Here is a 13,566-nt window from a genome sequence, read left to right as displayed (position 1 = left end):
TGGACCTTATATAGTCACTTCAGCGGGACCCCGGCACATGGCACGCCAGGTGTTTGTGAAAGCGAGCCACAAACGATGCTCTTAATGTATGCGTTTGTTGGTGTAGACTTGTGTGACTATGGGGAAAGATGCGATGTGAATGGAGAACAGAGACTGGAGACCTTTCTCTACCTTCCTTTCTGCTTTTAGTAAACACATTTTATATTTGCGATTTGTGAAATTTTAGTAAAAGAGCTGTTCTATAAAATAAGTCTGAAGAGAAAGGTTTATTTAGAAGGATTGAAAACACGAGAGAAAAATCTTTGATGTAAAAAGTTGTCTGTATTTTATTTGGACGTTTACAAAGGAGTGAAAACCAGCCAATAAGAGCCCACTTAATATAATACAAAATACAACAGTTCGTAACGCAACATTTATCAAACTCTGAAAAGATGGGAACTAACTCAACTTAAACATCTATGAGAAAGTTACAGCAAACGACTTGGTTAATGGTGAAACATTTAAAATATTCCCATTGAAGCCAGGAGGAAGCCAAGGACACTGCCGTCAAATTACTGATTCCTCATTTAGCGGTTCCAGTGAGTCACGCACTCTCCTTGTTTCCGTTAACCCCCCCCACCCCAACACCTTTTGCCTGATTCATCAAATGTCCTTTGATCCCCTTTGTCCTCAATCGGTTTGAAATTTTACCTTCTATTCCAATTCACTTAGTGGTTCCCAAAGGGTACCTACATTGAGACTTAAAAATGTGTCAGTCTAGAGTTTTATTGCTCTTATATTCAGCCACTCTATCGTCTCCAGGCACTAGACAAGAACTTTAGTAACTTCTAGCTCCTTCTGAATTTTCGCATGCCGCACATGTCTATATGAGTGTCTTCTGGAATTTTCATTCTAGGTCATCAATCCTTTTTCCAGAATCGTACTTCTCTGGACTTAAGAATACAGTTTCCTAATTTCCATGCTTCCTGATCGTTGCTGCATCCCACTTCTTCCAGGTTGTCTGGGTTGGGTTTTTCTTGGCTGAAAAACGTGACGTGTACTTTCACTGTACATGACAGTTCCATTCCAATCGCCTTGTACAGAAAGGGGGTTTAGCAGCTTGCATATTGTAAGTTGTGTACTCTAAGTTCAGGGGAAGCTCAGGCTTCAGGTCCAGTCGGGGGAGGAGTGGAGCAGAACTGGGGCTGGGGGGAACGTCCAGGTGGAAGAAAGGGAGGCTGGGAACAACGTGGGTGGCAGACAGTGGTCAATATGCAATGTGGGTGAGGAACACTGGGACCCCTTGCACATAGGTGCCGTGGGGGGTTTGAATGACTTGTAAAACAGCTGAGTCACCCAGAGCCCTAAACCCGATGCAGGGATAGAGGGTCAACACGGGTTGCCAGGCAACAGCCTGAGGCCCAGGAGCAGTGGGCGGCTCCTGAAACCCCAGCTCAGGTTGCGCCACGTCGGGGCCAGGGCCTCCCTGCACAGTTCCAGGCAGAGGACCAGTTTCAGAAAGAGAGAAGGCTGCGGTCTCCGTGATTTCCGGTTCCCCCTGGTGGCCTGGCTCTCCATGGTGGTCCAGTTGGATGTGCACGTCCGGTCCCGTCAAGCGTTCTGCCCCCTGTCTCTGGCCAGCGTCCCCGTGGGGCCCAGCCCTTCTGCCACGGCCTCGCCCTGGCCGCCGTCTTCCTCCCCGGCGCTGGCCTCTCTCTGCAGGATGGGGTGACTCTGTGCGAGCCGGGGTCTGCCATCTGAAGGGTGTCACGTAAGCGATGGGTTTTGCGGGTTGGGCTGGCTGTGCGGGCCCATCTGCTTCCACGGAGTCTTCAGGGTCCGCAACACAGCAGCCTGGCTCTGGAGGAGGCCTACCTGAGGCTAAAAGAGAAGCAGAGCGTGAGCAGAGAGAGATAGAAGGAATTTTACCCATCAAGCAGTTATAGGATACTTTTAAAAATAAATACTCAGAGAAAAGAGGGATTTTGGAAGTTAAAATTGTGAGAGAAGAAACAAAACTCTCCATGGAAATTGGAGAAGGAAGTTGAGAAGATCTCCCACAGAACAAAGCAAAAATCTAAAGTGATGGAAAGAAGGATGAGATATAAGAGAATTAGAGGTATGTTGTCACTGAGACATTTCACCATAAAATTTCAGAGTGCTGAGGGAAAAGAGAAGATTCTAAAAGATTCTAGAGAGCGGGAGACAGAGAAAGGAAAAGTCACATGGAAAGGGCTAGGATTCCACATGTCTCACAAATCAGACATCTCAAAAGCAGCAGTTGAGTCTAGAACGTAAGAGAAAATGTCTTCGAAATTTCAAGGGAAATGAATTTCCCACCTAAAATTTCGTGTCCAACCAAAGTTACACTAAAGAATCTGGGAGGGTAGAAGGAAGATGTTTCAGACAAGCAAGATGTTAAAGAATTTCCTTTCAGTGGATGCTTTGTTGTTATGCGTCTGTCAAACTAGACAAGATTAAAAGATTTAGGACACTCAGTGTATGAAGGGAAATGTTTTGGAGAACAATGTGGCAATAGCCGTAAAATTCCAACTCCTCCGGGAAAGAACAAGGTGGAAGTACTGGCTTATTATAGATCAAGATGTAGCGTGAGGACTCGCTCTGCTACGGAGAAACAGTAATACAAACTAAACAGAACAAAACAGCGACAACAACAGCAAATCTCAGATTTGGGAAATGGGATTACAGTTGGAAAGAGGGAAAGGAATTTCCCAGATGATGTGGAACCTGGGAGCTGACTTACAACAAGCAGCCCAGGTTGAGGCAGGCTATGAGAAGGTGAAACAGAGAATGCTTGATTGAGTTTGAATTCAAACAATTGGGGAAGAACTGGGGAACAAGCGAAATTAAAAAGAGAGTGGCAGGCGTTTGATGTACCTTGATTAGGGGCCGTGGAGCGAAGTCGCTTCGAAGGCCTTGGCTCCTCCATGAGCAATCTGCGGGAGGGGCTGGGGAGAAAAACAAGGGAGAAAGAACGGATTTAGGAAGACAGAGGTGACAAGGCAGGGGGATGGCCGTGGCCTTTCTGGGGGAATGAGGATTCTGTCCCCAACTGCACCCACCCAAGATCTATCCACCCCTCCGGGACTCCCAGACACACACCTGATCTTCCTACAGCTGGCTCCGCAGATCTGAAAATTAAGAGACTCTTCCACGAAGAGAGGCCCGAGGAGTTGGAGGTGTCCACAGGTTCACCTCACCGCTGTAGCTCTGAGGTAGTCCAGCCGCAGCCAGGGAGTCTGGAGGGAGCACGCAGCAGGTTCTGGCTCCGAGCCCAGCAGAAAGCCGACTGCTGGAGGCCGAGCGCGGTCCCTCTTATATGGCAGCAAGGCAGTCGCGTAAGGGACAGGCGTCGTCAGAGGGGGGCCGGCTGGGGTGGGCCTGGCTGGGCTTGCGAGGCGCATTGGGCCAGTCCCCTGCCAGTCAAATGGGGCCCTTCTGAGATGCCGCCATTTCTAGACGTCAATGGTGGATTGATTAATCTAATCATTGAGGAAGAAAATGCATAATGAGCTTTGAGTGTCAGCACAGTGAGGTGCGGTGCCCTGAAAGCGGCTGACAGGAAGATGTGATTAGCTTAGATCTGAGCATGGTCAAGGAAAGCATCCAAAGGGGGGATATCTGGGCTGAAATCTGGAACATAAAATTTGAAATTAGTCAACCTGCACCGGGCTGGGAGAGGCAGGGAGAGAGGAAGGGGAGTGAAGAAAGTGTGCTGAGGCCCGGACTGGAAGGGAGCCCGGCACATTCTGGGAATGGACGGGAGGCCAAGTCCGGGCGCAGAGGTGGTGCGACGTGGAGGCAGGGTCCGCGCAGGAGCTGGTCTTGTTCCAAGGCAGCGGAAAACCGTGGAACGGTGTCCGGCAGTGGGTTAACATTTCAGAAACGACCAGCCTGGCTGTGAAGGAGCGCCAACCCAGGGTCCACAGAATAAGTCAGGAGAGGCAAGAAGGCTATTGCAGCCCTCGGGGTTGGGCGCAGGGTGCTGTTAGACTGAGACCGAGGGAGGTAGAGGAGGAGAAAGTTCCCTGGTGGGAGAGAAATTTCCAAGAGAAAGCGAGACCCAGTGTGGACAGCCCTTGAGGAAGAGACTGCGGCCTTGGTAGCCCGCCCGTTCGTTCAGGCGGAGGTGGACCGAGAACCTGCTCTGAGTGGGAAGTGGCGGAGCTTGGCTTGCGCACATCTGGTTGAAGGAGCTTTTGAACTGCCAGGGGAGGATGTCAAGTGGCCTTTTGTAAAAAGAGTGGAGCTCAGCGCGATGGCGATGGGGCTGGAGATGCGTGTGAGACCCACACCACTGGCTTTTATTGCTGTGGGTGCACACACGGGTGGAGGAAGACAGCAGGAAACACAGCAGGACACTGGAGGGGATCCCACAGTGGGTTATTTGGTCGGTTTGCATCCTCGTTTTTTTACAGAGACGGGTTCTCGCTCTGTAGCCCAGGCTGGAGTGCAGTGGTGCCATCTCGGCTCGCTGCGGCTACTTGGGGGGCTGAGATAGGAGAATCAGTTCAAGTGATTCTGCTGTCTCAGCCTCCGGAGTAGCTGGACTACAGGTGAGCGCCACCACATCGGGATAATTTTGGGATTTTTTGGAGAGGCGAGGTTTCGCTATGTGCCCAGGCTTGTTTGGAAGTCCTCAGCTCAAGCCATCCTTCCCGCTCAACCTCCCGAGTAGCTGGGACCCCAGGCGCAAGCCACCGTGCCGGGCCAATTATTTTTTGGGTTTGTATTTTTTGTTGAAGTGAGGTTTTGCTATGTTTTCGCCTCACATACCTTTTCTGTCCCAAGACCCCATCCAGGGTACCACCGTACAATTCGTCACGGTTCCCCTTGGCTGCGACGGTTTCTCACACTTGCCTTGTTTTTGATGACCTTGACACTTTGCATACTGATCAGATGTATTGTGGGATGTCCTCTCCTGAAGTTCGTGTGATGTATTCCTTATGATCTGACTGGAATTATACGTTTTTGTAAGGAAGATTGCAGCGGGAAAGTGCCACTCCCATCCCATCCTGTCTAGAGTACACACCATCAAGCCGGCTTATCACTGCTGCTATTAGTCCTGGTCACCTGGCTGGGGCAGTGTTGATTACGTTTCTCCACCATAAAGTGATTTTCCCACCTCTTTCTCTACTGTACTGTTTGGAAGTCGCTACCTGTAGCCTATACTTAAATAAAAGGGAAGTTATGCTTTATCTCCTTGCAGGGGAATAGCTACCTAAACTCTGCGGAGTTCTCCTGTGTGGAGGATTTTCCCATTCTCCCCACATGTTTGTTTATTTAATCACTTATTTATATCAGTATGGACTTATGGACACCTATTGTATACTTTGGTTTACACTCCAATACTTCAGGGGATGAATTATTCAATAATTGAACTGATTATTTTGTCAAATATTTTACTTAACTATTTAATTAGTAATTATTTAGTTAATTACTTTGTTACACAATGTTTCCAGCTTTGGCCACCGGGAGCTCCTTTAGTTGGCTTCCATGTCCCTTTGTCAACCTCCCATCGCTGTGGCTTTTGGTTTTGTTTGGTTTTGGGCGGCTCCTTTCTCCCTGGCACCACAGGATGCTCCACGCTTATTTGCGTATTCTCATCCTTATTGGGATTGCGTGTGCTCACTGACCAAACCCATAGATTCTTCTGTGAAGTTTCTCTTCCAAACTTTGATCTTTCTTACTGGGATGACTTTTCTCTCTCTTTTTTCCATTATGAGACAAAGTTTTGCTCTTGTCACCCAGGCTGGAGGGCAACAGCATGATCTCGGATCACTGCAATGGCTCAATCTGGGCTCACTGCAACCTCCGCCTCCTGGGTTCAAAGGATTCTCCCGCCTCAGCCTCCTGAGCAGCTGGGACTACAGCGGCCCACCACCATGCCTGGCTAATTTTTCCCTTTTTATTAGGGCGAGACATGAGAATCGCTTCACTCCCGAGAATGGAGTTCTCAGTGAGCCGAAGCCACCGCGCTCCAGCCTGGGTGAAAGAGTGAGACTCTGTTTCAAAATGAATAAGTAAATGAATGAATCAACAAACCAGGAGGAATTACCAAGGGGTCTCGGTGCCTGCCTGCAGTCTGAGCTACTTGGCAACCTGATGTTGGAGGGTCACCTGAGCTGAGGAGGTGCAGGCTGCAGTGAGCTGTGATTGCACCACTGCACTCCAGCCTGGATGACTGAATGAGACCCTGTCTTACTCCACGTACAAACGTTTAATGAAGCATTCTGGTGGTAGAAATATCCTGGAAGTAGCGTATCAGCAGACCCTCCCCCGCGTAATGTAAAACCTGTGCATCTTTCCAGACAGATGTACAGCAAGGAGATAGTGGCACATGTGTGTAGGATGACTGCAAGGGGGCTTTCTGGCTTATGGACGACAGACCCCAATGGCAAGCCAAGAAGCAGCTCCCACTGCACAGTGCTCATTGTGATCCATGCCATGCTGCAATACGAAGTCACCTGTTCCTAGTTTGGAGACACACGGACCCCACAGAGGCTCTGGTCCTGACCACACCTGTGTTGCCTGCCTGGACCTTATAGTCACTTCAGCGGGACCCCGGCACATGGCACGCCAGGTGTTTGTGAAAGCGAGCCACAAACGATGCTCTTAATGTATGCGTTTGTTGGTGTAGACTTGTGTGACTATGGGGAAAGATGCGATGTGAATGGAGAACAGAGACTGGAGACCTTTCTCTACCTTCCTTTCTGCTTTTAGTAAACACATTTTATATTTGCGATTTGTGAAATTTTAGTAAAAGAGCTGTTCTATAAAATAAGTCTGAAGAGAAAGGTTTATTTAGAAGGATTGAAAACACGAGAGAAAAATCTTTGATGTAAAAAGTTGTCTGTATTTTATTTGGACGTTTACAAAGGAGTGAAAACCAGCCAATAAGAGCCCACTTAATATAATACAAAATACAACAGTTCGTAACGCAACATTTATCAAACTCTGAAAAGATGGGAACTAACTCAACTTAAACATCTATGAGAAAGTTACAGCAAACGACTTGGTTAATGGTGAAACATTTAAAATATTCCCATTGAAGCCAGGAGGAAGCCAAGGACACTGCCGTCAAATTACTGATTCCTCATTTAGCGGTTCCAGTGAGTCACGCACTCTCCTTGTTTCCGTTAACCCCCCCCACCCCAACACCTTTTGCCTGATTCATCAAATGTCCTTTGATCCCCTTTGTCCTCAATCGGTTTGAAATTTTACCTTCTATTCCAATTCACTTAGTGGTTCCCAAAGGGTACCTACATTGAGACTTAAAAATGTGTCAGTCTAGAGTTTTATTGCTCTTATATTCAGCCACTCTATCGTCTCCAGGCACTAGACAAGAACTTTAGTAACTTCTAGCTCCTTCTGAATTTTCGCATGCCGCACATGTCTATATGAGTGTCTTCTGGAATTTTCATTCTAGGTCATCAATCCTTTTTCCAGAATCGTACTTCTCTGGACTTAAGAATACAGTTTCCTAATTTCCATGCTTCCTGATCGTTGCTGCATCCCACTTCTTCCAGGTTGTCTGGGTTGGGTTTTTCTTGGCTGAAAAACGTGACGTGTACTTTCACTGTACATGACAGTTCCATTCCAATCGCCTTGTACAGAAAGGGGGTTTAGCAGCTTGCATATTGTAAGTTGTGTACTCTAAGTTCAGGGGAAGCTCAGGCTTCAGGTCCAGTCGGGGGAGGAGTGGAGCAGAACTGGGGCTGGGGGGAACGTCCAGGTGGAAGAAAGGGAGGCTGGGAACAACGTGGGTGGCAGACAGTGGTCAATATGCAATGTGGGTGAGGAACACTGGGACCCCTTGCACATAGGTGCCGTGGGGGGTTTGAATGACTTGTAAAACAGCTGAGTCACCCAGAGCCCTAAACCCGATGCAGGGATAGAGGGTCAACACGGGTTGCCAGGCAACAGCCTGAGGCCCAGGAGCAGTGGGCGGCTCCTGAAACCCCAGCTCAGGTTGCGCCACGTCGGGGCCAGGGCCTCCCTGCACAGTTCCAGGCAGAGGACCAGTTTCAGAAAGAGAGAAGGCTGCGGTCTCCGTGATTTCCGGTTCCCCCTGGTGGCCTGGCTCTCCATGGTGGTCCAGTTGGATGTGCACGTCCGGTCCCGTCAAGCGTTCTGCCCCCTGTCTCTGGCCAGCGTCCCCGCGGGGCCCAGCCCTTCTGCCACGGCCTCGCCCTGGCCGCCGGCTTCCTCCCCGGCGCCGGCCTCTCTCTGCAGGACGGGGTGACTCTGTGCGAGCCGGGGTCTGCCATCTGAAGGGTGTCACGTAAGCGATGGGTTTTGCGGGTTGGGCTGGCTGTGCGGGCCCATCTGCTTCCACGGAGTCTTCAGGGTCCGCAACACAGCAGCCTGGCTCTGGAGGAGGCCCACCTGAGGCTAAAAGAGAAGCAGAGCGTGAGCAGAGAGAGATAGAAGGAATTTTACCCATCAAGCAGTTATAGGATACTTTTAAAAATAAATACTCAGAGAAAAGAGGGATTTTGGAAGTTAAAATTGTGAGAGAAGAAACAAAACTCTCCATGGAAATTGGAGAAGGAAGTTGAGAAGATCTCCCACAGAACAAAGCAAAAATCTAAAGTGATGGAAAGAAGGATGAGATATAAGAGAATTAGAGGTATGTTGTCACTGAGACATTTCACCATAAAATTTCAGAGTGCTGAGGGAAAAGAGAAGATTCTAAAAGATTCTAGAGAGCGGGAGACAGAGAAAGGAAAAGTCACATGGAAAGGGCTAGGATTCCACATGTCTCACAAATCAGACATCTCAAAAGCAGCAGTTGAGTCTAGAACGTAAGAGAAAATGTCTTCGAAATTTCAAGGGAAATGAATTTCCCACCTAAAATTTCGTGTCCAACCAAAGTTACACTAAAGAATCTGGGAGGGTAGAAGGAAGATGTTTCAGACAAGCAAGATGTTAAAGAATTTCCTTTCAGTGGATGCTTTGTTGTTATGCGTCTGTCAAACTAGACAAGATTAAAAGATTTAGGACACTCAGTGTATGAAGGGAAATGTTTTGGAGAACAATGTGGCAATAGCCGTAAAATTCCAACTCCTCCGGGAAAGAACAAGGTGGAAGTACTGGCTTATTATAGATCAAGATGTAGCGTGAGGACTCGCTCTGCTACGGAGAAACAGTAATACAAACTAAACAGAACAAAACAGCGACAACAACAGCAAATCTCAGATTTGGGAAATGGGATTACAGTTGGAAAGAGGGAAAGGAATTTCCCAGATGATGTGGAACCTGGGAGCTGACTTACAACAAGCAGCCCAGGTTGAGGCAGGCTATGAGAAGGTGAAACAGAGAATGCTTGATTGAGTTTGAATTCAAACAATTGGGGAAGAATTGGGGAACAAGCGAAATTAAAAAGAGAGTGGCAGGCGTTTGATGTACCTTGATTAGGGGCCGTGGAGCGAAGTCGCTTCGAAGGCCTTGGCTCCTCCATGAGCAATCTGCGGGAGGGGCTGGGGAGAAAAACAAGGGAGAAAGAACGGATTTAGGAAGACAGAGGTGACAAGGCAGGGGGATGGCCGTGGCCTTTCTGGGGGAATGAGGATTCTGTCCCCAACTGCACCCACCCAAGATCTATCCACCCCTCCGGGACTCCCAGACACACACCTGATCTTCCTACAGCTGGCTCCGGAGATCTGAAAATTAAGAGACTCTTCGACGAAGAGAGGCCCGAGGAGTTGGAGGTGTCCACAGGTTCACCTCACCGCTGTAGCTCTGAGGTAGTCCAGCCGCAGCCAGGGAGTCTGGAGGGAGCACGCAGCAGGTTCTGGCTCCGAGCCCAGCAGAAAGCCGACTGCTGGAGGCCGAGCGCGGTCCCTCTTATATGGCAGCAAGGCAGTCGCGTAAGGGACAGGCGTCGTCAGAGGGGGGCCGGCTGGGGTGGGCCTGGCTGGGCTTGCGAGGCGCATTGGGCCAGTCCCCTGCCAGTCAAATGGGGCCCTTCTGAGATGCCGCCATTTCTAGACGTCAGTGGTGGATTGATTAATCTAATCATTGAGGAAGAAAATGCATAATGAGCTTTGAGTGTCAGCACAGTGAGGTGCGGTGCCCTGAAAGCGGCTGACAGGAAGATGTGATTAGCTTAGATCTGAGCATGGTCAAGGAAAGCATCCAAAGGGGGGATATCTGGGCTGAAATCTGGAACATAAAATTTGAAATTAGTCAACCTGCACCGGGCTGGGAGAGGCAGGGAGAGAGGAAGGGGAGTGAAGAAAGTGTGCTGAGGCCCGGACTGGAAGGGAGCCCGGCACATTCTGGGAATGGACGGGAGGCCAAGTCCGGGCGCAGAGGTGGTGCGACGTGGAGGCAGGGTCCGCGCAGGAGCTGGTCTTGTTCCAAGGCAGCGGAAAACCGTGGAACGGTGTCCGGCAGTGGGTTAACATTTCAGAAACGACCAGCCTGGCTGTGAAGGAGCGCCAACCCAGGGTCCACAGAATAAGTCAGGAGAGGCAAGAAGGCTATTGCAGCCCTCGGGGTTGGGCGCAGGGTGCTGTTAGACTGAGACCGAGGGAGGTAGAGGAGGAGAAAGTTCCCTGGTGGGAGAGAAATTTCCAAGAGAAAGCGAGACCCAGTGTGGACAGCCCTTGAGGAAGAGACTGCGGCCTTTGTAGCCCGCCCGTTCGTTCAGGCGGAGGTGGACCGAGAACCTGCTCTGAGTGGGAAGTGGCGGAGCTTGGCTTGCGCACATCTGGTTGAAGGAGCTTTTGAACTGCCAGGGGAGGATGTCAAGTGGCCTTTTGTAAAAAGAGTGGAGCTGAGCGCGATGGCGATGGGGCTGGAGATGCGTGTGAGACCCACACCACTGGCTTTTATTGCTGTGGGTGCACACACGGGTGGAGGAAGACAGCAGGAAACACAGCAGGACACTGGAGGGGATCCCACAGTGGGTTATTTGGTCGGTTTGCATCCTCGTTTTTTTACAGAGACGGGTTCTCGCTCTGTAGCCCAGGCTGGAGTGCAGTGGTGCCATCTCGGCTCGCTGCGGCTACTTGGGGGGCTGAGATAGGAGAATCAGTTCAAGTGATTCTGCTGTCTCAGCCTCCGGAGTAGCTGGACTACAGGTGAGCGCCACCACATCGGGATAATTTTGGGATTTTTTGGAGAGGCGAGGTTTCGCTATGTGCCCAGGCTTGTTTGGAAGTCCTCAGCTCAAGCCATCCTTCCCGCTCAACCTCCCGAGTAGCTGGGACCCCAGGCGCAAGCCACCGTGCCGGGCCAATTATTTTTTGGGTTTGTATTTTTTGTTGAAGTGAGGTTTTGCTATGTTTTCGCCTCACATACCTTTTCTGTCCCAAGACCCCATCCAGGGTACCACCGTACAATTCGTCACGGTTCCCCTTGGCTGCGACGGTTTCTCACACTTGCCTTGTTTTTGATGACCTTGACACTTTGCATACTGATCAGATGTATTGTGGGATGTCCTCTCCTGAAGTTCGTGTGATGTATTCCTTATGATCTGACTGGAATTATACGTTTTTGTAAGGAAGATTGCAGCGGGAAAGTGCCACTCCCATCCCATCCTGTCTAGAGTACACACCATCAAGCCGGCTTATCACTGCTGCTATTAGTCCTGGTCACCTGGCTGGGGCAGTGTTGATTACGTTTCTCCACCATAAAGTGATTTTCCCACCTCTTTCTCTACTGTACTGTTTGGAAGTCGCTACCTGTAGCCTATACTTAAATAAAAGGGAAGTTATGCTTTATCTCCTTGCAGGGGAATAGCTACCTAAACTCTGCGGAGTTCTCCTGTGTGGAGGATTTTCCCATTCTCCCCACATGTTTGTTTATTTAATCACTTATTTATATCAGTATGGACTTATGGACACCTATTGTATACTTTGGTTTACACTCCAATACTTCAGGGGATGAATTATTCAATAATTGAACTGATTATTTTGTCAAATATTTTACTTAACTATTTAATTAGTAATTATTTAGTTAATTACTTTGTTACACAATGTTTCCAGCTTTGGCCACCGGGAGCTCCTTTAGTTGGCTTCCATGTCCCTTTGTCAACCTCCCATCGCTGTGGCTTTTGGTTTTGTTTGGTTTTGGGCGGCTCCTTTCTCCCTGGCACCACAGGATGCTCCACGCTTATTTGCGTATTCTCATCCTTATTGGGATTGCGTGTGCTCACTGACCAAACCCATAGATTCTTCTGTGAAGTTTCTCTTCCAAACTTTGATCTTTCTTACTGGGATGACTTTTCTCTCTCTTTTTTCCATTATGAGACAAAGTTTTGCTCTTGTCACCCAGGCTGGAGGGCAATAGCATGATCTCGGATCACTGCAATGGCTCAATCTGGGCTCACTGCAACCTCCGCCTCCTGGGTTCAAAGGATTCTCCCGCCTCAGCCTCCTGAGCAGCTGGGACTACAGCGGCCCACCACCATGCCTGGCTAATTTTTCCCTTTTTATTAGGGCGAGACATGAGAATCGCTTCACTCCCGAGAATGGAGTTCTCAGTGAGCCGAAGCCACCGCGCTCCAGCCTGGGTGAAAGAGTGAGACTCTGTTTCAAAATGAATAAGTAAATGAATGAATCAACAAACCAGGAGGAATTACCAAGGGGTCTCGGTGCCTGCCTGCAGTCTGAGCTACTTGGCAACCTGATGTTGGAGGGTCACCTGAGCTGAGGAGGTGCAGGCTGCAGTGAGCTGTGATTGCACCACTGCACTCCAGCCTGGATGACTGAATGAGACCCTGTCTTACTCCACGTACAAACGTTTAATGAAGCATTCTGGTGGTAGAAATATCCTGGAAGTAGCGTATCAGCAGACCCTCCCCCGCGTAATGTAAAACCTGTGCATCTTTCCAGACAGATGTACAGCAAGGAGATAGTGGCACATGTGTGTAGGATGACTGCAAGGGGGCTTTCTGGCTTATGGACGACAGACCCCAATGGCAAGCCAAGAAGCAGCTCCCACTGCACAGTGCTCATTGTGATCCATGCCATGCTGCAATACGAAGTCACCTGTTCCTAGTTTGGAGACACACGGACCCCACAGAGGCTCTGGTCCTGACCACACCTGTGTTGCCTGCCTGGACCTTATAGTCACTTCAGCGGGACCCCGGCACATGGCACGCCAGGTGTTTGTGAAAGCGAGCCACAAACGATGCTCTTAATGTATGCGTTTGTTGGTGTAGACTTGTGTGACTATGGGGAAAGATGCGATGTGAATGGAGAACAGAGACTGGAGACCTTTCTCTACCTTCCTTTCTGCTTTTAGTAAACACATTTTATATTTGCGATTTGTGAAATTTTAGTAAAAGAGCTGTTCTATAAAATAAGTCTGAAGAGAAAGGTTTATTTAGAAAGATTGAAAACACGAGAGAAAAATCTTTGATGTAAAAAGTTGTCTGTATTTTATTTGGACGTTTACAAAGGAGTGAAAACCAGCCAATAAGAGCCCACTTAATATAATACAAAATACAACAGTTCGTAACGCAACATTTATCAAACTCTGAAAAGATGGGAACTAACTCAACTTAAACATCTATGAGAAAGTTACAGCAAACGACTTGGTTAATGGTGAAAC

General features: G+C 49.0%; 1 protein-coding gene across 1 annotated transcript; it reads right to left on the bottom strand.

Moving 5' to 3' along the window:
* Positions 1-6,838: 6,838 nt before the first annotated feature.
* On the bottom strand, positions 6,839-9,911 carry LOC134757066 (proline-rich protein 20E-like). Its single transcript, XM_063697659.1, has 3 exons — positions 9,637-9,911; positions 9,412-9,482; positions 6,839-8,394 (listed from the first exon to the last, which is right to left on the bottom strand). Exons 2-3 carry the CDS (start codon positions 9,461-9,463, stop codon positions 7,781-7,783), a joined length of 666 nt encoding a protein of 221 aa, XP_063553729.1. The 5' UTR covers positions 9,464-9,482; positions 9,637-9,911; the 3' UTR covers positions 6,839-7,780.
* Between the last annotated feature and the right edge of the window lie 3,655 nt (positions 9,912-13,566).

The sequence above is a fragment of the Gorilla gorilla genome, chromosome 14, assembly GCF_029281585.2.
Source record: "Gorilla gorilla gorilla isolate KB3781 chromosome 14, NHGRI_mGorGor1-v2.1_pri, whole genome shotgun sequence".
Lineage (NCBI taxonomy): Eukaryota > Metazoa > Chordata > Mammalia > Primates > Hominidae > Gorilla > Gorilla gorilla.
This window is presented reverse-complemented; position numbering and strand designations above follow the sequence as displayed.

What these genes read in the sequence shown, in the direction of transcription:
- LOC134757066 (XM_063697659.1), bottom strand. Translation starts at nt 9,463, where the DNA reads ATGGAGGAGCCAAGGCCTTCGAAGCGACTTCGCTCCACGGCCCCTAAT. An exon ending in CTCCACGGCCCCTAATCAAG is followed by an intron (nt 8,395 to 9,411) that starts GTACATCAAACG and finishes CTTCTCTTTTAG; the next exon opens with CCTCAGGTGGGCCTCCTCCA.